The 27877-nt window shown below is 39.3% G+C and overlaps 1 protein-coding gene across 4 annotated transcripts in view; it reads right to left on the bottom strand.

The window, feature by feature from the left end:
* Positions 1 to 27877, bottom strand: part of nlgn3a (neuroligin 3a) — a 401317-nt gene that overhangs the window by 67144 nt on the left and 306296 nt on the right. For 2 of the 4 annotated variants that reach the window (XM_069893055.1, XM_069893053.1), the window contains 2 exons: positions 18319 to 18378; positions 13675 to 13824 (listed from right to left, as the gene is read on the bottom strand). In XM_069893055.1, coding sequence (XP_069749156.1) covers positions 13675 to 13824; positions 18319 to 18378 — 210 coding nt within the window. The remainder of the gene's footprint in view (positions 1 to 13674; positions 13825 to 18318; positions 18379 to 27877) is intronic. The other 2 variants (XM_069893052.1, XM_069893054.1) reach the window with 1 other exon arrangement.

Genomic DNA, 27877 nt, shown 5'->3' with positions numbered 1-27877 from the left:
AACCTACTATTCTTTTTTGAGATTAATTCAAGGAAATCCTCTATTCTAGAGAATAACCAAAGAAAGCAATAAAAGGACATGTTTCTAATTTAATCCTAAAAATCTGTGATAGAGTTTTAAAGAATTGTTCCCAATATTCTTGTAGTTCTGGACACTCCTACAACCTAAGAAACAAAGAGACCTCAGAAATTTTACATTTGTCACATAGTGGACCAACATCAGGATAAAAACAAGATAATCTAACTTTGGACATATGTATTCTGTGTACAACTTTAAAATGTATTAAACAATGCTGTGCATAGAATGAAGTATTATTAATCAGATCAAGTGTGTTATCTCAGTTTTCATCTTCAATTTTCATTTGAAATTTATGTATTTAAATCTTATTCCCATTCATTCTTGATTCCTGTCCCTGAACATATTCTTACCTCCATCAAATTGCTATAAATAATTGCTATCTATCCATCATGGGAAAACTTTAAATCAAAAAATAATCAAGAACATTAGTATTGGGAATTTGAGGAATGTTAGAGAATTTAGACAGAACAAAATGCCTTATTTGTAGATATCTAAAAAAATGTCTATTAGGAAGGCTGAATTTAACTGTTAATTGTTCAAATGAAGTGAAATTGCCTCAAATATATAAATACTTAAAACTTTTTATTCCCAATCCAACCCATTCCCTAAAATCTGCATCCAAGATAAAAGGTTGAAAAAGATTATTCCTTATAATAGGGCTAGCAAGAAAAACATTAAGATAGCCAAACATTTCCTAAATTGTGCTCATATTCTCAGTGCATGTCTCATTATTGAATTGTCTGTAAATTTCAAAAAAGGAAAAGAGTAAGGAGGAGCATAAAATGGCCAACATAGCTACTTTTTTTGGAATGAAAATTGGCAAAGATTGAAACATATACAAATATTAGGTAAAATATTCATTTTAATTACATTAATAAGTCCAATCATTGTCATGCACAAGGGTGACCATCCCAATAATAACTCTTTAGTCTGGTTAGCTAATACTGATAAATTATCTTTCAATAAGTTTTTACAAATTTTACTAATTGTAATTCCCAGATATTTGAATTGGTCTTTAACTACAGTTTAGCATTTAAAACCATTATTCCCTCAAAATTGATTAGCAAACTCTAACACTTGGGACTCAACACCCACTGTGTAATTGAAACCTGGATTTCCTCAACTTCAGACCACCATCAGCAAGGATTGGTAAGAACATCTCCTCCACAATCTCCATAAATGCCAGAAAACCACAGGTCTGCATTCTTAGCTATGTGCTCTACACGCTTTACAGCTATGACTGTACGATAATACCATCTACAAATATGCTGAAAATACCACAGTAATGGGTTGTAAAAAAAGAGGTGGTTAGTCAAGAGATTGAAAACTTGGCTTAATGGTGCACCAACATCAAACTCACACTCAATGTCACCAAAACCAAGGAGATGATGGTTGACTTCATGAAGGGAAAACATTCATGAAGGTATACAATCCAATAATCATTGGGGAATGAGAGGTAGAGAGAGTGAGTGAGCAAATTTAAGTTCCTGGGAGCAAATATCTCATAGGTTCTTTCCTGGAACCAACATAGTAATGGCATCATGAAGAAGCACGTCAGCACCTCTACTTTATCAGGAGTTCGCAGAGATTTGGCATGACATTGGAAAACCCGGCAAATTTCTACAGATGTTAATTATAGAGAAGGGTAAGTCTGCGCATTGGTTTGAGATTCTAAATTGGAGAAAGGCCAATTTGAGGAAATGAGAAAGGATCTAGAATGTGTGGATTGAAATAAGTTGTTTTTGTGCAAGGATGTGTGAGGCAAATGGAGGACCTTCAAAGATGAAATTGTGAGAGTACAGAGTTTGAATGTTCCTGTCAGGATTAAAGGCAAGGTTAACAGGGATTGGGAACCTTGGCTTTCTAGGGATATTGGGGATCTGGTTTGGAAGAGAGAGGCAACATGAAGCAAATGAGGAACGTGAGGAGTATAGAAAATGCAAATAAAATCTCAAGAGAGAAATCATAAAGGCTAAAGGAAGACATGAGGTTGCTTTGGCAGACAATGTGAAGGAAAATCCTAAGTGTTTATACAGATACTGTATATTAAGAACAAAAGGATAGCATGGGACAAAATTGGAGCCAAAAGAGATGGGGGAGATCTTAAATGTTTTTTTTTTCATTAATATTCACTCAGGAAACAGGCTCAGAGTTGGGAGAAATAAGGAAAACAAGCAGTGATGTCATGGAACCTATTCAGATTAAAGAGGATAAAGTGCTTGCTATTTTAAAGCAAATAAGGGTGGATATATCCCCAGGGCCTGACAAGATATTCCCTTGGATCTTGAGGGAGGCTAGTGTAGAAATTGCAGAGGCTCTGTCAGAAATATTTAAAATGTCCTAAGCCATGGGTGTGGTGTCAGAGAAAATTGCTCTGTTGTTTAAAAAAGGCTCCAGAATAACCCTGGATATTATAGGCTGGTAAGCCTGACATGAGAAGAAGGTAAATTATTGGAAGATGTTCAAAGAGATCAGATATACAATTATTTGGATAGCCAGAAACTGATTTGGGATACTCAACATGGCTTTGTGTGAGGTAGGTCATGTTTAACCAATCTTATAGAGTTTTTCGAGGAAGTTACCAGGAATGTTGATGAAGGATAGGCTGTGGATATTCTCGACATGGACTATAGTAAGGCCTTTGACAAGGTCCGACATGGGAGGTAAGTCAGGAATGTTCAAAAGTTAGGTATTTATGGTGAAGTAGTGAACTGGATTTAACAATGGCTGGTCAGGAGAAGCCTGAGAATGATGGTGGAACTAGGCAAAAAAGGGCTGAAGGGGCTTTTTTTTGTGCTGTAATTTTCTAAGGTTCTATGTTTGATGGAAAGTGTACTGACCAGTTGCATCATGGTCTGGTATGGGGACACCAATGCCCCTGAGTGTAAAGCCATGCAAAAGGTAGTGGACACAGCCCAGGACATCATGATTAAAAGCCTCCCCACCATTGAGAACATCTACAGAGAATGCTGCTGTCAGACATCATCAACAATTATCAAGGATCTACACCACCCAGCACACACTCTGTTCTTACTGCTACCATCAGGTGCCACAAGACTTGCACCATCAGGTTCAGGAACAGCTGCTGCCCATCCACAATCAGACTCCTCAACAACAAACTCAATCAGGAACCAATTTTAGGACTTACTTTTGCAAATTATTGATTTTTTTCTCTGTGTTGCAGTCAGTTTATTTACAGTTCTTTATTTGTTTACAAATGTACATTGAGTCAGTTTTTTTTGCATTGTCAATAAGTGATAATTCTGCCTCGCCCGCAGGAAAAAGGATCTCAGGGTTGTATGCAATGTCATGTTTGTATAAATCTGAATCTGACCTGAAATCTGAAATAAGCTGCTTTTGTACCACTGGGTATTCGTCTTCAGGCTCCTGTACCTGATGGTAACAGTGAGAAGACGGCAGGGCCAAGATGGTGAGGGTCCTTGAGGATAGAGGCTGTTTTCTTATGACACTGCCTCTTTCAGACATCCTTAATAGAGTGAAGACTGATTTCTAAGATGGTGCTGGCAGATTTCACAACTCTTTGTAGTCTTTTCCTGTTCTGTGCATTGGCACCTCCATACCAGCGATGCAATCAGTCAGAATGCTCTCCATGGTACACCTGAAGAAATTTGCAAGAGCATTTTGTGTTGTACCAAATCTCCTAAAACTTCTCATGAAGTATGGCTATGCAATGAAATGGAGCTATATTGGGTGACTGTGTGAAAATTTAGCAAACAGGCATTTAATTTTAAAGGCCATGCTCTTCAATAAGAGGAATGAAAAGGTAGATTATTATTTTAATGGAAAGTGGCTGTAAATGAGTGAAACAGACACTGGCAGGAAGATACACCAGGTAGTTAAAAGGACACATGGGTTAATATGTTTATTACAAGAGGATAGAGTTTAGCAAGAGGAAGATTTTATTTCAATTGTACAGGGTATTGCTAAGGCTATACTTGGAGTCCACGCTGCTGAAGATCCAGCTGCGCTGGATGGGTCACGTCTCCAGAATGGAGGACCATCGCCTTCCCAAGATCGTGTTATATGGCGAGCTCTCCACTGGCCACCATGACAGAGGTGCACCAAAGAAAGGGTACAAGGACTGCCTAAAGAAATCTCTTGGTGCCTGCCACATTGACCACCGCCAGTGGGCTGATAACGCCTCAAACCGTGCATCTTGGCGCCTCACAGTTTGGCGGGCAGCAACCTCCTTTGAAGAAGACCGCAGAGCCCACCTCACTGACAAAAGGCAAAGGAGGAAAAACCCAACACCCAACCCCAACCAACCAATTTTCCCCTGCAACCGCTGCAACCGTGTCTGCCTGTCCCGCATCGGACTTGTCAGCCACAAACGAGCCTGCAGCTGACGTGGACTTTTTACCCCCTCCATAAATCTTCGTCCGCGAAGCCAAGCCAAAGAAAGAAGACTTGGAGTACTGCACATAGTTTTGGTTCTCATCTCAGAAATTATATAGTAGCATAAGAGGCAGCAAAAAAGACATCGACCAGGCTAATCCTAGCCTGAGAGGATATTGGTATCAAGAGAGGCTAAACTGGTTATGTCCGTACTCTTTGGAGTTTTGAATAATGATGACTAAAAGTTGTGAATCAAATAAAATTTTAAGGGGTTAAATTATAGGATGTTTTCATTAGTGGGAGAGAACCAAACAAAAGGACAGGACAAGATAAGGGGCTGCATATTGAAAACTTGAGCACATAGAAATTTCATATTACAGATGATAGTGAATCTCTGGAATATTCTACCCAGAGGTTTGCAGAGACTAGCTCAATTGAAGTATATGAAGTGAAAGATCATTTTTTGAAAGACTGGGGGACTGAGGATTATAGGGATTGGGCATAGATAAAGAATTGAGGACTGAGGTAGATTGAATAGAGGGTCGGCATCAAGAGCAAGGTAACCAAATCCTACTTCTATTTTTGTGTCCTTGAGAAGTACAATTCTGATCCACATCCTTGCACACAAAGTACCAGACATTCTTTTATTTAGTATGTTTTACTGTTAAGTTCAAACTTACTCCAAAATCTGTACTCCTAAACAGAGATATACTCTCCCCAATTGAAACAATTTGTCTTCATTAATCTAGTCACTGGTTCCCAGAAGAACTCTGTGCACCTGTTCACATTTAATTTCTCAAATGTGACTTGATATAGGCTGCCTGTTGACAGAGATGTTACACATGACTCATTAGTATCACTGGTGTAATTTTGCTCAGATGTATAAATGTCCCTGGCAATTTGTCTACCATCGTATAACCAACACTCAGCATCCTCTGTTTTCTTGTAAGTTCCTGCAGATTTCCAGCAGCACCTGAGCACACTTCATCCATATTTGGCTGAAGAAGCTGAATATTCTTTTCAAATACCAGTATTATACAGCAGCAAATAGAAAAGGGGTGTCGGAAGGGCAATGCGTTATTAATTATAGGGGATTTTAACCATGCTAGTAGATTGGGAAAACCAAGTTTGAACCAGTTCTTAAGAGAAAGAATTTGTGGAATGCCTACGAGTTGGCTTTTTAGAGCAGCTTGTTGATGAGCCCACTAGAGGAGCGGCTGTACTGGAATGGATGTTGTGCAATGCACCAGAGGCGATTAGAGAGCTTTGGGTAAAGGAACAATTAGGGGGCAGTGATCACAATATGATGGATTTCAATTTGAGTTTTAACAGAGAAACTAAAGTCAGATGTGTTGGTATTTCAGTGGAGTAAAGGGAATTATAGTGACATGAGAGAAGAACTGGCCAAAGTCGATTAAAAGGGGGCACTGATAGATACATATGTAAAAAATTAAATAAATGGAAAATGTCACAACTGTGGCTGACAAGGGAAATCAAAACCCACGTAAAAGCAAAAGATAAGCCATTCAAGGAAACAAAAATTAGTGGTAAGATATAAGATTGAGAAGTTTTTAAAAACTTGCTCAAGGTAACTAAAACCTCAAAAAGAGGAAAAACATGAAATATAAAAGTAGGCAAGCAAATAATATCAAAAGAGTATACAAAAAGCTTCATCAATTATATAAGGAGTAAAAGAGAGGTGAGCGTAGATATGGGACCAGGAGAAAGTGACACTGGAGAAATAATAATGGGAATCAAGGAGGTGGCAGAGGAGCTAAATGAATATTCTGCATCAGTCTTCACTGTGGAAGACAGTAATGTTTTGGATGTCCAAGGACATCAGGGAAGGGAAGTGAAAGTACTTATTATTTCAAGGGAGAAGGCACTCAGAAAGCTGAATAGTCTAAGGATGGATAAGTTTCCCGGACCAGATGGATTGCACTCTCAGGTACTGAAAGAAGAAGCTGTAGAGATTGTGGAGTCATGGCAATGATCTTTCAGGAGTTAACAGAGACAGGCATGGTCCCGGAGGACTAGAAAATCGCAAATGTCATGAAATTCAAGAAAGGCAAGAGGCAGCAGAAAGGAAATTATAGACTGTAGAAATTTTAGGCTGTGGAAGGATGTAGACAATTAGAAGAATAGACAGAGAATTGGGAATTGAAATATAATATTAGAAAATTTCTAGTCGTGCACTTTAATGGAAGAAATAAATGGAGAGACTATTTTCTAAATGGGGAAAAAGTTGAAAATTCCCAGATGCAAAGAGGCTTCTGAGTCCTCGTACAGGATAACCTGAAGGTAAACTTGAAGGTTGAATTGGTGGTGAAGAACACATGAAACGTGTTTCCATTTCAAGAGGAATAGAATATATGAGCAGGGATGTGATGTTGAGGTTTTATATGGCACTGGTGAGTCCTCACTTGGAGTTTTGGGCTCCTTGTTTAAGAATGGATGTGCTGACATTAGAGAGCATTCAGAGGAGGTTCTCAAGGATGATTCCAGGAATGTAAGGGTTATCATCTGAGGACTGTTTGATAGCTCCTAGCCTATACTTGTTGGAATAGAGTAAAATGAGGGAGGATCTCATTGAAACATTTTGAATGTTGAAGGGCATCAACAGAGTAGATGTAAAAAGGTTGTTTCCCATGGTGGGAGAGTCTAGGACAAGTGGACACAACTTCATAATTGAAGAACATCTACAGAACACAGATGTGGAGGAAAGTCTTTAGCTAGAGGGTGGTGAATCTGTGGAATTTGTTGAAACAGGTGGTTCTGGAGGCCAAGTCATTGGTGTATTTAAGGCAAAGTTTGATAGGTTCTTGATGAGCCATAGCATGAAAGGTTTTGGGGAAAGGGCCGGACAGTAGACCTGTAGGAAAATGGATTAGGTAATGATTGAATGGCAAGGTAGGCACGATGGGATAAATTGCCTATTTCTGCTCAAACATCTTACAGAGCATGGTTTTATCTGCCATCACATAATATCTTTTCTAGTCCCATTTCATTGGTGACTTTTACATGAAAAATTAAGTAATTATTTCTTATAATTCATTTTGCCTCTGCCATTAGCAGTTCCATCATCAATGAAGGTAAATACACCAGTACCTATGGCAACCATACATTGCCAGGTCATAACACCCCCACCACCATGTTTCACAGATGAAGTGGTATGCTTTGCTCTTGCCATCACTCTGATACAGATTAATCTTGGTCTCATCTGTCCACAAGACCTTTTCCCAGAATTCTACAGGCTCTTTTGAATACTTTTTTGGCAAACTGTAATCTGGCCAATCTGTTTCTGGGGCTAACTAGTGGTTTGCATTTGCAGTGTAGCCTCTGTATTTCTGTTCATGAAGTCTTCTGTGGACATCCACACCTGCGTACTATAGAGTATTTCTGATCTGTCGGACAGGTGTCTGGGGATTTTTCTTCATTATAATGAGAATTCTTCTAGTCATCACCTGTCCTTTTGCGATTACTGAGCTCACCAGTACAATCTTTCTTCTTAATAACGTTCAAAACATTTCATTTGGTAATCCTAAGGTTTGGGCGATGTATCCTACTGTTTTTTTTCTTGTTTGTCAGCCTCATAATGGCTTATTTGATTTTCAATGGCACAACTCTGTTTTCCTGTTGAAATAAATGACAACTACGTACTCCAAAGGTGATCAAATGCTTAGAAGCAAGCCTAGCTCTCTTATAGGTGCACCAATGAACCAATTAAACATACCTGATTAATTGTAAACTACTGTGAGGCCAAATGTCCACCACATTATGGTGCCCAGAAAGGGGGGAACTATATATATGTGAAAATTGCTGTAATTTCTCCATGGTCAAACCAAAATGTACACAAATAACCTTGAATAAAATCTGGAATGCGCACTTTAATTACATGTGAAATTGTTTGATTACATATTTAAAATTGTGGAACACGGGAAAATATAGGAAAAATGTATCTCTGTCGTGTGTGTGTGCTTGCGTGTGCGCGCGCGTGTGCGTATGTGCGCGTGCGTTCTCTTATTTACATTCGCATATACACTTCTCCTGAAAGCGGCAAATGCTAAAATAATAGCAGTTAAATTATCTTCATATCTTATCCTCTGACTCACATCCCATTTTTCCTTATCCCATGATCTCTTCTGTTTTACAAAACATCCAATCATCTAATCATACACGTCTTCTTCCATGAAATGACACTTTCCAAAGTCAAGAACTCTAAAATGCATTAAATGAAATTAAACACTTCTTGCTTAGTAATGATGAGAAAGAAAAAGATAGAAGATTAATTCAAGTGATGAAGAAACACTGTCACTCAAGTTCACACTGACGGCAAAACTGACATTGTAAAAATGCAGATAATTTGGATGACATTCTAAGTTCCAGTGTCATTGTTTTATATTCATGGCAGAGGGAAGAAGTAGCACAGGTCTCAGTTAGCAAGGAGCAGTCAAGCTTGGCTGTAGCAATATGGATGTAAATGGTGCAGATTACAGATGTGGATTGATGGGAGCATGCACAGTCATGTTTGGGGCATTGGGAAACTTGACACAATGTCAAGCAGCACAATTGGTGCCATTGAAGATTTAAAAGTGAATAATTTCCAGCAGCAACTCAATTTGCTAAGAGTGTTGCCAGTTCTGATATATTCTTCTTTATCAATGTACAAAATCAGAAAACCACATCATCTGTGGATACTGTAGGCATTGCAGAAGCTCAGACTTTCGACATTAAGGTATATGTGCAAATCCATCTCTCTCTCACCCAAGCTTAGCCATCTTGGCTGCAGACAGTAGTGTTTGACCAGGCTTGCAGGATGTCACAACAGCCAAGCAAACTATCCTTTTAGAGTATACTCATATTGAGGTACACCTTGAGAATGTGTCAACGGTACTAGAGATCGTTCAGTGTTTCAGTACTCATGAGCTTTGCTCATAACATCTTCAGGCCCCTTGCTGTTGCACGTCATCCAGTCAGTTAAATGGTTTCCCCCATTCCAACATTCCAAATGGTTTCCCCCATTCCAACATTCCAACACTAAAAGGTGAGCCACTGACAATTCAATGAAATGCAATGATTTGATTAATAAATTTGTTTTGGACCTTTTATTTCATATTGAACCACTTTTAAATATGATTGTGAATACAGTGATAGTAACAGAGAGGCAATAAAGTCTGAGAAGTTTAGACTCATAATGACAAGGAGTTTATTGTCATATACATTGGACAATGTACCAAAATTCTTCACTGCTGATGCGAAACAAGTACTTTGATTTAAAAAAAACTACATGACTAAAATGCATTAAATGAAATTAAAAATAAATAATAAGGACAAAAGATGGATAATAAATATTCATTGTTACCAGGGGCAAGAAAATATTGTGGCAATGAAGTTTTATAACAGTGCAGACATTCCTCTTTGTTGTGTTGGAGTCAAGCCTGATGGCTATTGGAATGAAATTGTTCTGGACCTCAAAGTGCTGGACTTCAGGCATTCATATCTTCTTCTCAAAGATAGCAGTGAGAAGAGGCTGTGTCCAGGGTGATGGGGTTTCTTTATGATGTTGGCTGCCTGGTTGAGGCAGTGCCTCACATGGATGTCTTCATTAGGAGGACAGTTGGAGCAGTAATGGACTTGGCTATGTTTGCTATTTGAGGAGCCCTCTGCATTCCTGGCACTTGAATTACCAAACCATGCAATGAAGCAACCAGTCAGTATGCTTTCCACAGTGCATTGGTAGAAGTTTCAGAGAATATACAACAACTTGCCAAATCTCCTCAAGCTTCCCTTTCTAAAATAAACAATAAGCTCTTGGCCTGGGTGACACTGAGAGCAAAATTATTGTTCTGGCACCTCCCAACCAGATTCTAAGTCTTCATTCTGTAATTTTCAGTTATTCAGCCAACAACAGTGGTGCCATCAGCAAAATTATCATGTGAACTGGAGCCACACTTGGCTATGTAGTCATGGGTGTACAGGGAATGGAGCAGGGGACTAAGTACACAGCCTTGGGATGCCCCTGTTATGATAGTCAACGAGGAGGTGATGTTGCCGATCCACACTGACTGGGGGGGAGGGGGGGATGTCGATGAGAAGGCCAAGGATCTAGCTTTAGGGATTGATCCCTTCATATGGCTTTACATTTTGCTGGTATGATCGTTTTGATGACAGAAATGGCAAATATTGCCAGCAGCAGATCAGGGAAGCCTAATGTTTAAACCTTCTAAAGCTAAAGAAAGCAGCACAAAACATTGCTGCGTCAGGCTGGTATTTAAGTTATTTAAAGGAATTAGATAGAGATACAGAGAGAGATACAGCATGGAAGTTGACCTTTCAGCTCACCAAGTTGTGCTGGTCATCAAAAACTCATATGTTAATCATGCGCTAATTCAATTACATATATACTCACATTATCTTCAGCATTCCCTTCATTCTACCACTTAGCTGCACACAGGCAGAAATTCTCAGTAACAAATTAACCTACTAACCCACATGTCTTTGGGATTTGGGACCACATCAAAACACCAAGAGAAAACATACAGATGCACCTCATTGGTTGAACCAATGATACTGTGAGGCATTACTGTGCCACTATGGGTGGTGAGGCATTTACTGTGGCAATGTTGGAACAGGCTGGGCAGATAGGAACTTTCCAGGTTACCTGGATTTTGTGGCAAGGTTGCTCAGCCTGCAATGAACCATCATAAATTTGATATCTGCTCTGCTAACTACCATGGGTATCCTTCAGAGCTACACAGGTAGCAAAGCACAGGCACTGCTTTAGCATGGTGGTGGTATGCTCTTACATTTCAAATGGTAACATGTCTCATATATGATCTTCACTTGTTGGGGGTTGAATTCTAGATATGGTGGCATAGTGGGCTAGAATGCAGAGGCATGCATTTGAATCCCACAATTACAACAGTAGAAGTTAAAATTGCATAACTTGGAAATGCACAGGTAATCTTAATACTGATAATAATTATAATCAACACATTTTCACAAATACCAATGACCTTTGTGGAAGGAAAACTGACATCTTTACTCAATCTAGCCCATGTGTCATTCTGGATTCAAAAGTATGGTTGGCTCTTAATTGCATTGTCAATAACAATCAATTAGGGATGGACAATACATGTCTAGCCTTCCCAGAGATATGCATATTTCATAATTAAATTTAAAAAAACAATGTCATCATGAATAGATAGCTTGTTAACCCACAGCTGTCCTTTGCTTTGCCCTGGTTACTCAGAGTTCCAGTGGGCTATCACAAATTGGAGCCAATGTGATAGCAGCCCACGAACAAGGTGGATAAATATTATTCACTGCTAATATTAATACAGCAGCTGGACATTGAGAATTTTAGAGTTGACTCTAAAGTTCACAAAGCCACGTCCATGTTGTGAATGCTCTGCTGGGACCCATGCCTCACCTTCCATATGGCCCTCTTGCAGCTTTCAGCACCCAAAGTTGAATTCAATAATTTCAGTGACTAATTATTTTTCTGCTTCCATTTATTGAAAGGCTATCTGTCTGTCATAGTAACTCTGTTTTTCTGATCTACTGAGCATCTCCATCATTCTCCTATTGGCTTTAGATTTTAGCAACAGCTCCGGCCTACATTTCACAGCTTCCATATGTCCTTTTGTTTCTTTTCTCTAATATCCCATTGATCTGTTTACCAGATGGCCTTATAAACATTGGAATCATCTTGGTAACTCAAACTTCACCCATCAAAGATATTCTTTGCACACTTCACCCCTCTCTCATCTTCTCTGCAAATTAAAACTAACTTGTTTTTTCTCTTTCTCAATTCTGATGGAAGGTCTTTGACCTGAAACATTAACACTTATGTTTTTCACACAGATGGTGTGTTCCAGGAAATTATTCCCATTTTCCCAGAATACATACCTCCTAGACCCCTTGTCAACTTCCCAGAATGCTTGCAGTCTAAAATGAATGAATAGGACGTTGCTGCACTGGCATTGCAAGTCTTGCCTCTTTACTTACCACACTTCTGGTATACTGTCATTCATGTGTGAACAACCAATGCCGAGATGTCGGACATTCTTCAGACCGGTAAAATCATGCAAAGTCTATCTAAAAAACATACCTGTTTCTCTTTCACCAGATGTTGCCTGACCTGCTGAATGTCACAGTTCTTACAATTTTTAATTCCTATTGACCTGAGACCTTTTCTTCACAGGTAATTTTTGGACAGTTTCACCATCCCTGATTTTTTACAGAAATCAAGATAATAAATCATAACATAATATAGGAGAACGAATAACCTATTCAACCTTTTGAGATTTTCTGCCTTCTGTTAATTCCCTCCATTATCCCCATATCCATTGATTCCCTTAATATCTAGAAAATTATCAATAACCATTTTGACCTGTCAGGTATAGAATTCCAATATTAACCACCCTTTGTGTGAAGAAATTTCTCCTCATCTCAGTCTTAAATAGTTCTAAATTTCTTAAGCTGGGGAACATTATCCTTCCATCCAATCTGTCAATAACCTTTTGGAATCCAATACATTTCAATGTTATCTCTTCTCATTCTTTTGAACTCTAAAGAATGTAAAGCAAGTCTAATCAATCTCTCTTCCTACAGCAAACTCATCATTCCCAGAACCAGTCCACAGAATTTTTGCTTTAGGGCAAGTATAACCTGTCTTAGTTTGGGAGGACAATGGCAGAATTAAATTTGGAACAATTACATTAACTCTTCTCTGAATATATTGCTAAAAAAAAATCAGTTGATATTTTTGCAGGCTTTACCCCGCAACTCATAGATTCCAATTAGTTTTACTAAGTGGCACAGGAAATGTTCAAAAACACTGGCATTTTGCACGCACCAGAATTTGTCAGTAACGAAACATTCTGTTGAATAGCACATAATAGGAGCAGGGCTCTGAACATCCATAACTGTTTCATATCTATATCTTATAAATTGAGCTGGGTTCAAGCCTGTTTCCAGAAGTGGGTAGGAGCATTGCAACCAGCTATCAAACCCAATTTCCCAGAATATGAAACAGAATTTTAGAAGTCCTTTTCATTCAAAAACAAGTTACTAATGTATCTGTGTCACTCTTGAGGCAACATAGATTTCATTTTTTGTCATGCAACACATAATTTTTGAAACAAAAACATTTCTGCTACCACATCATTCATATCAACATATAATCTTCTTTATTGTCTGAAGTTATCAGAAAAAATCTGGTTTGCTTTTTCTTACCTAGGACACCAACACGATAGTTGAGCGTGATTACAATGACATTGCCATAGCTTGCCAATATGCTGCCATCAATCATATTTCCTGTTCCTTCCATGTATGACCCTCCATGAATATAAACCATAACTGGCTTGGGCCCACTGTCACGAATATCTGCAAAAGAAGAAATAACAGGGAATCCAAGTGACACTGAGCTCAGATTTTGATCATAATGAAAACAAGTTCTCTTCAAACATGGATGTGAATACATTTGATCACTGGACATCTGCAGAGTTCAAATAAAAGGCTGCAACTAGCACCAATGTACCATAAGCACAGGGTACTGGAGGACTGCATCCACCAGGCACCAATTCAACACAACATGACAATCATTGGGCAGTCACCAGGCACAAATGTGCAATAGTGGAAAATAACATATGATAAATATTGGGCAACAATATACCTCAATCATTAGGTATAAGTAAATGTTCCAGCAGACATAGTACAGATACCAGGTGTTAAGTTCCGGTTCAATGAGTGCACATGGGAAATCAAGAGTGGCGTGGTAAATTTTTGATGCTTGTAAAAAAACTCTAAAATAAATCATAAAGACAAATGACATCAAATCACCAGTTAAAGGAATAGGAAATTTATCCTGTAGTCCACTCTTATGGTTAGTTCCCTGTTCAATGGATAATTACAGTGGGCAGTGAATGGATTGTCACTCTGCTAGATCTGAGTAGAGCAGTTACTTTCCATGTTTTATTTGGTTTTTCATCTCTTTAGTGGTGGCATTTAGTATTGGAGATTGGTGGTACTGTAATACTGCAGTTAATCAGAATACTCCCCAGTCTTAGAAATAATGTAACCTCCATTTATAATTGATCTAAAACTTAAAACAGTTTTGTTTCAATCATCAGGTGTGTACACCATAGCTGGCAACTTAAAATTAATTCTGCAAAAGAATTACCACAGACAACACTCATTATTCAAAACTTTAACTATATGGTCACTTTGTCTTTACATAACTACATTGTTTTGCATTGATCGGCAGGAATGGGTCTATTTTTGTGAGGAAATCTCAGCTGAGCAAAGAAATATTAAATACAAAAAGTGATAAACCCAGCACAAAGGAGAGGACCAAAACAAAAATCAAGATTTGTTGAAATGTGTTGTGGAAAAGAATATAATTAAGGTGCTTGGATGATTTGTAAGTAAAATATTGAATTTCTAATGGTGTGTTTCAGGTTAGAATCTTAACGTTCATTTTAGATCTTATTAATTTGAATTCCTGATGGTCTCTGAAGACAGGCATTGTCCAATAGGAATTGTCTGCACAAACTAATTTAAAATAACCTTTAAGAAGCAAGAAATTATAGTTCTCTGATTCCATTCTGATCTTTTGCAAACTGATCAGCTACCCGGATCCCAATTATTTCTCAATTACTTATTGCTCCCACAGTTGATTAGTCTCGCAATGTGCAGATAGGACGGAAGAAACATTGTTCTGGCACTGTGAAGATAAAGTTGAATCTAAATTTTTCTATGATACTAGTCTCAGTGTGGTTGTTGGCCTGCTAAATTAGTGAATGGTGGAAGAGAAAGTTGAGTTACAGTAAAGAGAAAAGGGGGGGGTAAAATACTTTATTTTCTGGTGAGAATAAACCAGTTTTGTATTTTCCATTTGTGGTTGGCAACATGTCTATCTTTTTTAGATTTCACTGTTACAAAATTAAATTACCTTTGAATAAAGCTCTGAAATGATGTTTGTGTTCTCAATTTGTATTTGGTATTCTGGGATTACTGCCCCACCTCCCATCACTTAGGTACCTGGCATCAGTGTTTGTCTGCAGGAAGCTCTCATGGTTTTTATACATGCACAACAAACATTGAATACCAAAGTGTGGTCACACAAAATACAGGCAAGGGTAGAAGGAGTATGAACAATGAGACGAGGGTTTAGTAACCACTGTGGATATCATACAGACAGCAATTACTGTTAAACAGAATGAATGATGGAGTGCACAGGGAATTCCATTATTGGCTGTCTCTTTTGTCATTCACAGATGCAGACTTTTACTTACCTGGGAAACATGCTGTTTCATATGCTGTTCTCTCACAGCCCACCTTGCTTTATCCTTTGACAAAGCTACCTAAGAGCTCATCTTTTTCAGATGGTGGGCTGAAACTCAGCCTCATAGACTTCCTGAGAAGGACTTCATAATCAGTAATGAAGAGGCACAGGATTTATAAAACTTGAAATTCCTTACATTTTCTTTTTGACAATGAAGGATGCCTATAAAGCACCAATAATTTTAACATTTTGCTAAAGTATCTCATATTCTAATGTACAGAATTTATTAGGATTTTTTTTTAAAATTGAGACACTGCAAGATTAAAATGAGGAGACATGGAATTGTCAGAAAACTAGCAACTGAATCTGATCTCTACCTTTATGAGTGACCGTTCTAATCAGCATCTGAGATGAAGTTCACACAGCACACTATAAAGCCTTAGCAAGGTCGAACATGCACTTTAATTGATAGATAATAAACAAGTCACCTTTATTAGGTCAATGACTGCTGTGCAGGGACTGGGCCTATTACAGAGTTATATTACACTATATTTTGTGTGCCCCATAATGGATTGTGTCGAGTTGAAAGATAAATTTGGTGCAAATTTCAGGCTTACTCTGTATTCTCTGTATTCCTATTTTTAGAAGTTATTTTCCCAAAAATAATTTGTATTGCAAATAACCATTTTGGAGATTAAGACACAAGGTGGGTAATTTTCACCCTTCAAAATGCATGAGTGATTTACTCGCCTTATTTAGCACCCAATGTGTGAAGATGAAAATTATCCCTGAAGGTCACTGCAACATCAAATTTCTCTTCCCTTCCACAAGTGAAACCGTGAGAGAAACTGATACTACATCATCATACTGAGAAGACCCAGAACGCACCATGACCAGCAAAACTCGCCTCATATCTTCCATATGTACAGATGGGTTAGGTGTGATACATTTCTGAGAGACATTTATACATGCAATTTCCTTCGGGGACCTTGCTCTCTCAGGATTGACAACAAGACGTTATAGTCATCTCTTTCCTCTCCTCTATCTTTTGGTCCAATTGCATGTTGAGATTTATTGTCTGTCGCAATAACCTTTTCCCCTGAGATAAATGATTATACTTCTCAGCCACTGCAGCCTGCTCAAGCAGTTTTCACTCAGCTAGATTACAAAACCTTTAAATACTTAAGATGTGTTTCTCTATACCTGCATTTCATTATTAATCTCAGATTAGAAGCTGATGGATTTTGCAGATGTTGAAGTCCACATAATATTTTCAAGGATCTGTACAAGAAGCTATCTGTTGTTTTTTTCATGCTATGCACTTGATCAAGTAAAGCATGCAGGGTCAAGTGACATACACTATTAATCCCAGCAGTTCCGTGCCAAACAGGTCATTAAAGGTCATGGTACGCTATTTAATTACACTACTCTGGAGGTTGGGTGTATTGGGGAGTCAGAGAAATATTATATCATCAATATCCCAATCATGGCAAATACAATTAGCACTCCATTATTGTTTATTGGATATTGAAGTTTTACCACAGAAACACACATACATTCTCTCTCTCTCTCTCTCTCTCTCACAGACGTTCAAACAGAGAGATTTCTCTCTCACGATATTGAATGTTTAAATCCAAATTAAAGACTTAACTCGCTGTAGGAGGAACTCAGTGGGTCAGGCAGCATCTGTGGAGGGAAAGAGATAGTCGATATTTCGGGCTGAGACTCTGCATCGTCACTGCAGGGTCAGTGGATTCTTGTGTCTCCATTTCACTTGCTAGTATTTATGGTTAGGAAAAGGCCTGATATGCCTTTGTTCTTTATTATGAAAGATTTATTGGTAGTGAATCATCTTTTAATTACACGCAGTCCTGTGCAAATGTGATATTAAAATTTCATTTTAATTCATTCTTATTTTTGTTGATGCACCTTATGCACGAACTGGAGAAAGGTTCTGGTACTTGGAGTCATATTGGAATAAAACAAATTTTGCTTTCAATTTATCATTAGATAATTAGAAAAACAACACAATATCAGAGAAATTACTGTTTTGAATGAGGACATGAGCCAGCACATAATCAACCTCAATATTAGCAGAACAGCAAACAAAAGGTGGAGTTCACTGATTAGGATCAGGGAGCTTTTTTACCCTAACTAATGCTTCAGAGTGAACTTGCAGATGATCATTAGCCTGTCTATACATTGGACAGTTGTAGAAAGAAGGAAGATGTTTTTGATGAAACTAATGAGGATCAACATTTATGTGAAGGAAAATAGCCAAAAAAAAAGAAGATCCAAGGTGTGGGTATGAGAGGAATATGTCTCCAGTTCATGAGTCCATGAAATGCTAAGGTTGCATTTTGCTAAATGCTATGGATTTTATTCCCTGGAGATCCAGCTTTTGTTTCATGAATGCATATTCCCTTTTAAAATACATATATTGCACAAAAAATGCTCTAAAGAATTAAGAAGAGTGCAAGGAAACATGCACACTATCACTTGAAAAATCTCCCCAAAAAAAGAAACTTAAAAATCAAGAAGTACAAAAATTTCTGCTCTGCATTCATGCACCATTTTCGAGCACCAAAAAATACCTTCATCTTCATTGCCATCATTATCAGCAAGATCATCGCCCTGTTTCTTTGTGTTGGCCCCTAGAATTGAAATGAGGAAAGACAGGTGAAAGGAAACAAAAGAATTCAAAAATATCATGTCTGTGAAGATCATTCTCTTAAAGATCATTGCAGCAACAAAGAACCTGGAATGTTTGCTGAATGACTTGTATCCTTCATCCTAAAAACATTTAATGATCACAGTCTGACACAATTCAAATGGAAAACTTGAATGTGAAGTATTCATCCATTGGTCCAAGAGAGCTGCCGTCCCAGCTCTCCAACTTAGAACTCTGATCGAGTTCCACAACTGTCATCTGGTAGTAAAACGCTGCAGATGCTGGAAAGCTGAACTGGAGACAGAAAATGCCAGGGATGCCTCGAAGGTGAGGAAGCATCTGTGAAGGGAGTAACGGAGTTAAACTGAAAGATAAGCAACGTTCCTCTCTCCACAGAATCTGCAGCATTGCTGTTTACATCTGTTATCTTCAGTCCTAATTCCAAGATACCCATCAGTAGCTTCTGATCAGGCAGTGCGTAAAACTGGAAACAACATCAGCTGCAAGTCCCTATGTTAAGAGTGCAAGCTCACATCTTTTGATTCATGCAAGTTGAATCGTCTCATTTCCAAGCTTTGACCTCACAGTAGATTTAATTGCCAACACTGGCCAAGGAACATTTTGCTTCCTGAACATTTTGGATGTATTTTACGGATTTTTGGCTGCTGATCACGAAAATCACCTTAAAAATTTGCCATTAGTTATATTTTTGTGATTTCTTATCATATTTTAAGTCTACTTCAAGCATACAAAACTATGGTTTTGAAAATGAATTTTGTTTTTGCATTTACACTTGGACTCCCTTCCCTGCTGATTTTGGTGCGGTCAGTGATGAACGTGGTGAAAGGTTTCACCAGAGCATTGTGACCTGGAAAAGAGGTATCAAGGCACCTAGAATCCATCAATGTTGGTCGACCATTGTTGGATACTGACACGAGAGTTATCAGATGAAAATGAAAATCAGTGGCAAAACATTTTTAAGTCAGTTAAACTAACACAATGTGTCAGTATCATGATGTGATTATACATGCTAAATTCAATAAAAGTTAATTTAATGTTTTCCAACCTTTTACATGATACTACTTGAAGTTGTTATCATAATATCCAATTTTTTTTTTCAGGAAGCAAACCTTTTAAAAAAATTGCTGTCCAGTGCAATCATAAATTTGAGTAACACATTTGACATGACACTCAATGGCATTTCCACTGGTGATTCCCACAACTAAAGGTTGTTGGGAGGAGGTATGCAGGGCACTGCCTGTAATTTGAACCTTAACTGGAATAATCACAAAAATATATGTTGAGAAGAAATGGTCAAATTCTATAGACACTGACTGGCTTGATGTCATCTACAAGGTGCAAATTAAAAATGGGATTGACAATCCTCCACCTCCTGAATAATTAGTATTTCAACAATACCCAGGAAGCTCAATACCATTCAGAATCAAGCTACACACTCGATAGGGTCTCAATCCAATATCTTAAGCTCACTCTTCCTCCATTACTGACATAGGGTGACTACTGTTTCAAACCAACAGAAGATGAATTATTACAATTTGCCAAGTCTTGGTCAATATCAATTTCTAAAACTTTAACTTCAGCTCCTTGGAAGAACAGGAGAGAAGAGACGTAAACTGACCATCTGTCAATTCCTTTCTACATCACATCAATAATTCAAATATAATTGCAATATATTGCTCCTTTTGCTTTTATTCCTGCTTTCTAAGTGGAAGAGTCCAATTGTCCTTACCACAAGAACTGCAGTGGCTCAAAGGCAGCTCCCTATTACTTCGTCAAGGACAATTAATTTGGCATTGCCACTGACATCCATATCCCCTGCATGACAGAAAGTTGTATTTTCCTTATTTATTTTGTCCACGTTTGTCCTTATTTCATAGACAGACTTTTAAACTCTCCAATCTTAACCTACTCTGTTCATTTAAAAATTCCAAAGTTTCTGGAACTTTTAGATAAAGTCCGGGTTTGGGTCTCTATCTTACTCCTCCAATTTGTCGCTGGCCAAAAAGGCCCCTGAGACGGTAAGTGATATCAGGTGCACTAGTAGCACACTTAACCACTACACATTGATCAAAAAAAAGGAAGAAAGAAGCCATTGCAATCAATTAAAACAAATTTCCGAGATGGAGTAGAATGCACAATCTCAACTCTATTATGTACTTAAGACTGGGGTTGAAAAACAAATTACTCATTATCTTTCAGCTGCAAAACTTTCCATGTTCCGAAGGATTCATGAAGGGAGTCTGCAGAGGTCAATGTGTTTTGAGTGGAGGGCAAAATCAGAAAATCAGGAATAAAGAGTATTTCCTAAGTAGTTAATTTGTCATGGTCAATTTATAAGGTGCTCATAAAATGTTTTCCTTAGGAACTTTCCAGTTCCGATTTGTTTCAGAAGAAGAACAAATGGAGCTAGTAGTTTTTGCCTTTACCAGAACTTATGGCCTGAAGGGGCACTTAGGGGCAGCAAAATGCTGATGTTCCCAGGTGTGCTTTAAGCTTCTAAAAACAAAAGCATTCATTTGCTTAGACTTGATCAGCCAGGAGTAGAGGACCTGTTACAAGTGGTTCCTCTACCCTCCAGTGACAATAGAATTAAGCGTGAACATCTGGCAGTTTCCAACTATTGCCACATATTGCTTAGTACACTTTGCACAGTACTTTGTTTTAATTCTCACATCATGATTCTCTGCTAAGAGTCTGGCAATGTGTTCAGTGTGTTGTAGAATATTTTTCTTGGAATGCTATATTTTGCTAGATGATGTCACCATGCCTTCCTTGTGATCTACAGTTATTGCATGCATGCTGGATGTCCTATTGCATATATTGTATATTATTTTATTAAGCACTGTACTTCATGAAAATTTCCCACAATGTTAATAAACACTGAGGCTATCTCAGGAATAATACTTTGCAATTCAGAGTAGCAAATGATAACCCCTTTTACCACCCAGTGTCAAACATCCAGTGTTTCAATGACAATGGAGCATGTCTTTTGAAGATACAGTATATACTTTCTCAGCAAAATAATGAAAGTAAACATTCATGTTGACATTAAATAAAGCGTTTGAAAATACAGGTGATGTTTTTTTCCCCAGAGAAGACCGTAAACATAAATCACAAAGTACCAGCAAGAACAACATTACCCAATATTAATGTGAGTGGCTTTGAAATTCAAAGCAGTCCAAATTTAGAGGAAATGTAGTTGATGCAACATACCCTAATAAGAGCCTCAAAGATCAAGAACGACAATAAACGATGTCTGTGTAGCTTCAGTAGAGTTCTGAATGCCACTTTAGAAGAATGCACAATTGAAAATCTGGAATGACTTTCCTCTTCACCAAGGGATAAATTTCCATCTGCAGAAATTTATGGGATGGTTATAATCACAGCCTGTCAAAACCCATGGATGTACATACTAAATAATGACAAATAAGTGGCATGGACCCCAGTCAGATGGAACAGGATTTTAATTTCAAAATGTTCTTTAGTTGATTATTGTAATAATAATGTAGATTTTGCAATTTGTTTCTCAAGCTTCCTAGAACTTGACACAGAAAACAAGAAATGATTACCAGCTGTGAGGGAAACAATTAGACAGGACAGTAAGTACTAAATCTTCACAGTCTCCCTATATCTCGGATCTACAAAAAGACTTGGTTCACAATATTTGGGTTGGGAATGTCTTTTGACAAATTTCAGGTTTGCTCATATGATCTGTAGAGCAGAATATCTTCTGATCAAATCTGGATGGATGCGCTGAATGCTGCATCATAATTTTGACTTCGTATGAGGAACAAAATGACCATCAGCAACCTGCGCCAATGGCAGCAGAAGCATCAACAATTGTTGCATCCAGATGTTGAGATCCATTGGTGAGAGGAAATAATGGCAAGATAGATTTTCAAGAAGCCATATCCAGCACACTTTCCATACACTGTCCACATGTAATATCTCACCAAGACCATCCATAAATTGAAGGAACAGCACTTGATTTTCCATCTAGATACATTCCAACCAGATGGCACTGACATCAACTTCTCCATTTTCTGCTAATCTACTCTCTATTCTCCCGCCCTTCCCTTTGCCATTTTTATTCTTTCGCAACTCACTCCTCTATTAATTGAGCCATCCATCGTCTCCCTACTTGCTGTTGTGCCCTCCCTTCCTTATCTACCTATTGCCTCCTGCCTTTGGGTCCATGCTTCTCCCCCTACCCCTACCCCTCCCCCTTACCATTTTGCTTGGGCACCTGCCGACATTTTGTCCATACCTTGATGAAAGGCTCAAGCCAAAAACATTTGCTATATAAAGTACACTGTTTGACCTGCTGGATTTCTCCAGCATTTTGTTTTGACTCGACTTGATCTGGTTTTAACTGAACCACATTTTGAGCAGTTTCATCTCTTCCTCAGTTTTGTTTTGGCTGGCAAGTGACCTTTCCACATCTGATGAATATTATGGTGTGAGCTGAAGCAAAGCGATCAGTATCTGTAAAAATGATGTTCAAAATTGGTTGTGTAGAGGTGTATGAAACACATTTTGTACATGGGTGGATTGGTGAAATGCTTGTGAAATTTTCAGTAATGAAAGCACCATGACAACAGCACTGTTGCTGTCCAATGTTTCATTTATTTCTGCTCTTCGATAAAAATTCCTCCTACAGTTTCAAACTTCATATTTTATCCAATCTGAAGTGAGCTCTCTATTCTCCAACCACATTGGAGTCCTGGTTTTGCAGACAGAAGAATGTGCCCAGATCTGTCCATGCATATCAAGTTTACCTTTGGCTTGCAATGGTCTCTAGTTGCTTTCTAGCCCTTATGAGCCCCATTGTTCCTTGGCCACATTTTAGAGTTCATTACGGATGTGATATGCTTTAAGTATTTATCTCTCTTTTCAAACCAGCTCACCAGTAAAAATTCCACCATCAGTTACAATATTGTGCATGTTGGTACAAGACCAGATGTAAAGTGAACCAGACGTCCAAGTTTTATTAGTGGCCAATAAAATAAGCATTGGTCTTTAACTTATTTGAATTCGAAACCTCCTGGGGATTTGCTGGACTCATTTACAGGATTTTACAGATTGTATCTCACAAGTGCTCAAGTTACAATGGCTTGTTTGCCAGGCTGGCAACCACTAGTATTTCTCCTCTGATAATGCAAACGAAAATAAGTCTGTAATCACATTTGGAGCTTTGATGGTTGCAATCACTGCAGGGGGTTTTCCAAGCCATGGAACAAGCCCAATTGTCTTCAACTACTTTATCATCAGATCAAGAGGAGAGAAGTTTCATTTGCAACTCTGATGTGCTGCTGCAGTATAACCTGGGCAATATTTAAAGTTTCTTTGACAAAAAATATATTTATATCATACAATTGCCAAGCAAATATCAATCGAACAACTGAAAAGTGGCAAAGCAGCAGGTATGGATGGAATCCCCCCAGAAGTCTGGAAGGCTGGCGGCAAAACTCTGCATGCCAAACTGCATGAGTTTTTCAAGCTTTGTTGGGACCAAGGTAAACTGCCTCAGGATCTTCGTGATGCCACCATCATCACCCTGTACAAAAACAAAGGCGAGAAATCAGACTGCTCAAACTACAGGGGAATCACGTTGCTCTCCATTGCAGGCAAAATCTTCGCTAGGATTCTACTAAATAGAATAATACCTAGTGTCGCCGAGAATATTCTCCCAGAATCACAGTGCGGCTTTCGCGCAAACAGAGGAACCACTGACATGGTCTTTGCCCTCAGACAGCTCCAAGAAAAGTGCAGAGAACAAAACAAAGGACTCTACATCACCTTTGTTGACCTCACCAAAGCCTTCGACACCGTGAGCAGGAAAGGGCTTTGGCAAATACTAGAGCGCATCGGATGTCCCCCAAAGTTCCTCAACATGATTATCCAACTGCACGAAAACCAACAAGGTCGGGTCAGATACAGCAATGAGCTCTCGGAACCCTTCTCCATTAACAATGGCGTGAAGCAAGGCTGTGTTCTCGCACCAACCCTCTTTTCAATCTTCTTCAGCATGATGATGAACCAAGCCATGAAAGACCCCAACAATGAAGACGCTGTTTACATCCGGTACCGCACGGATGGCAGTCTCTTCAATCTGAGGCGCTTGCAAGCTCACACCAAGACACAAGAGAAACTTGTCCGTGAACTACTCTTTGCAGATGATGCCGCTTTAGTTGCCCATTCAGAGCCAGCTCTTCAGCGCTTGACGTCCTGCTTTGCGGAAACTGCCAAAATGTTTGGCCTGGAAGTCAGCCTGAAGAAAACTGAGGTCCTCCATCAGCCAGCTCCCCACCATGACTACCATCCCCCCCACATCTCCATCGGGCACACAAAACTCAAAACGGTCAACCAGTTTACCTATCTCGGCTGCACCATTTCATCAGATGCAAGGATCGACAATGAGATAGACAACAGACTCGCCAAGGCAAATAGCGCCTTTGGAAGACTACACAAAAGAGTCTGGAAAAACAACCAACTGAAAAACCTCACAAAGATAAGCGTATACAGAGCCGTTGTCATACCCACACTCCTGTTCGGCTCCGAATCATGGGTCCTCTACCGGCACCACCTACGGCTCCTAGAACGCTTCCACCAGCGTTGTCTCCGCTCCATCCTCAACATCCATTGGAGCGCTTACATCCCTAACGTCGAAGTACTCGAGATGGCAGAGGTCGACAGCATCGAGTCCACGCTGCTGAAGATCCAGCTGCGCTGGATGGGTCACGTCTCCAGAATGGAGGACCATCGCCTTCCCAAGATCGTGTTATATGGCAAGCTCTCCACTGGCCACCGTGACAGAGGTGCACCAAAGAAAAGGTACAAGGACTGCCTAAAGAAATCTCTTGGTGCCTGCCACATTGACCACCGCCAGTGGGCTGATATCGCCTCAAACCGTGCATCTTGGCGCCTCACAGTTTGGCGGGCAGCAACCTCCTTTGAAGAAGACCGCAGAGCCCACCTCACTGACAAAAGGCAAAGGAGGAAAAACCCAACACCCAACCCCAACCAACCAATTTTCCCTTGCAACCGCTGCAATCGTGTCTGCCTGTCCCGCATCGGACTTGTGAGCCACAAACGAGCCTGCAGCTGACGTGGACTTTTTACCCCCTCCATAAATCTTCGTCCGCGAAGCCAAGCCAAAGGAAATCATCTCCAACAAATGGAACCTGACCACTACTAGCTGACAAGAAAAGTTATAGAGAGAGTGAAAATATTGAGTACAGGAGTAGGTAGAGTTCCAGTTCAAGTTCATGTGTATTTATCATCCAGTTGTAACAGTACAACTTGACGAAACACGTTCTTCAGTCCAAAGTGCAAATAGTGTAAAAACACAGTCAGACCTACCACACATACAGACAAGTAAAGTACATGCATACATATGTTTAAAATGAATATTATTAATAATTAGTAGAATTTTGGAGAGATTATTAGTCATTCAGCAGTCTCATTGCCCGTGGGAAGAAGCTGTTCATCAGCCTGGTGGTCCTGGCTCTGATACTTCTAGATCCCTTTCCCAATGGGAGTCACTGAGAGATGGTGCATGTGGGATGGTATGGATCCTCATTGATTTTGCTAGCCCTCTTTAAACAATGATCCTGGTAAATCACTTTGTTTGGGGTGGGGTGTGGGAGTGAGGGGAGTTAGGGGATGAAGACCCAAGTGATCCTGTAGAAAGTAGTCACTGTTGTGCCTTCCTGATAATTGAGGAGATGTTGTATTCCTAGGATATGTCACTTCTTCAGTGGACTCAGAGGAACTTAGTGCACTCCACTCTCTTCACTACTGATGTGTAGTGGAGGGTGGTTGTCCCTGGTCCTCCTGAAATCCACAATCATCTACTTTTGTCTTATACAGGTTGAGACTCACGTTATTATTCTCATACCATTATTCTCATACCACAAGATTATTCACCTCTTCTCTGAGGTACAACTTGCCATTGTTACTGTTGTGCAAATTTGATGACTATTGGAGCTGGATCTGGAGTTGCAGTCATGGGTCAGTAGCATGAAGATGAAATAATGGAATCAGAAAATAGAAATAGTGGAATCAGATGGCGTAGAGGTTACTTAAAATTAGAAAACTCAATCTTCATGCTGTTAGATTTAAGGCTGTCCAGGAGACTAAAGATGCTGGAACCTGAAGCCAAACATAATCTGCTGTAGGGACTCATTGGGTCAAATAGCATCAGTGAGAGAAAGAGAATGGTCAACATTTTGAGATGTAGCATTTCATCAGGATGGAGGAAAGGAGTGTGAAAAGGAAAGGATGCAAGGTGGGAGGCAGGGGCTCCACATGGAATTGCCAGACAGTCTGAGGTGAAATATGATCTACAGAGGCATAGGAGTGGCAGATGCTGGTCGAAAGGGGAGAGAGGTAAGAAAATCAAAGAGGTCAGATGGAGGAAGATGAGTCATACAGGATGGAGTGGGTGAACAGCAAAAATGTGATTGAAGGAGATTATAGAACAGTTACAGGACTGGCTCAAGTAAGTGGATTGGGCAGTGAACAAGAACCCAGGTGAGGATCTGAATGAGAATAATGGTATGAGAATAATAACGTGAGTCTCAACCTGTATAAGACAAAAGTAGATGATTGTGGATTTCAGGAGGACCAGGGACAACCACCCTCCACTACACATCAGTAGTGAAGAGAGTGGAGTGCACTAAGTTTCTCTGAGTCCACTGAAGAAGTGACATATCCTAGGAATACAATATAAAGTCAATACAGACTTTATGAAAACAGCTGTGGACGAGTGAGTCCCACCAAATCATTCAGGGTTTTCCCCAACCAGAAGCCCTGGATGAAATGATGAAATCTGGACCTGCTGAGAGCAACATTACTGGGATACAAGATCAGAGATCTAGTTCACTACACAAGGAACAGGTATGATCTACGAAAAGTCATCTCTTAGATGAAGTGAAGATTCCAAATCAAAATGGAAACAGCGAAGAATAACCAACAGCAGTGGCAGGGTCTAAATTTCATAATCTGCTACAAAATGAAATCTGGTGCAGAAGGAGATGGCAAAGCTTCATTCCCAGATAAACTCAATGCCATCTACACCTGATTTGACCACCAGAACAAGGAAGAGCCACTTTGAGCCCCCACGCCACCTGATAATATACAATAAGTGCTGGAGTAGGCCATTCAGCCCATTGAGCCAGCACCACCATTCATTTAGATCATGGCTGATCTTCCATTATCAGTACCCTGTCCCTCCCTTCTCCACATAACCTTTAATACCCCTGTACATAAGAACCTTAACTAGCTCCCTCTTGAACTTATCCAGAGAATCCACCTCTACCACCCTCTGCGGAAAAGAATTCCACAGACCAATAACTCTCTGGGTAAATTTTTTTTCTCATTTCTGTCCTAAAGGGCCTTCCCTGTATTCTTAAACTATGGCCTCTAGTCCTCATCTCCCCCAACATCAGGAATGTAAT

This window comes from Narcine bancroftii, chromosome 8 (genome assembly GCF_036971445.1).
Source record: "Narcine bancroftii isolate sNarBan1 chromosome 8, sNarBan1.hap1, whole genome shotgun sequence".
Classification (NCBI taxonomy): domain Eukaryota; kingdom Metazoa; phylum Chordata; class Chondrichthyes; order Torpediniformes; family Narcinidae; genus Narcine; species Narcine bancroftii.
Note: the sequence above shows the minus strand (reverse complement) of the source record. Positions and strands in the feature narration are given on the sequence as shown.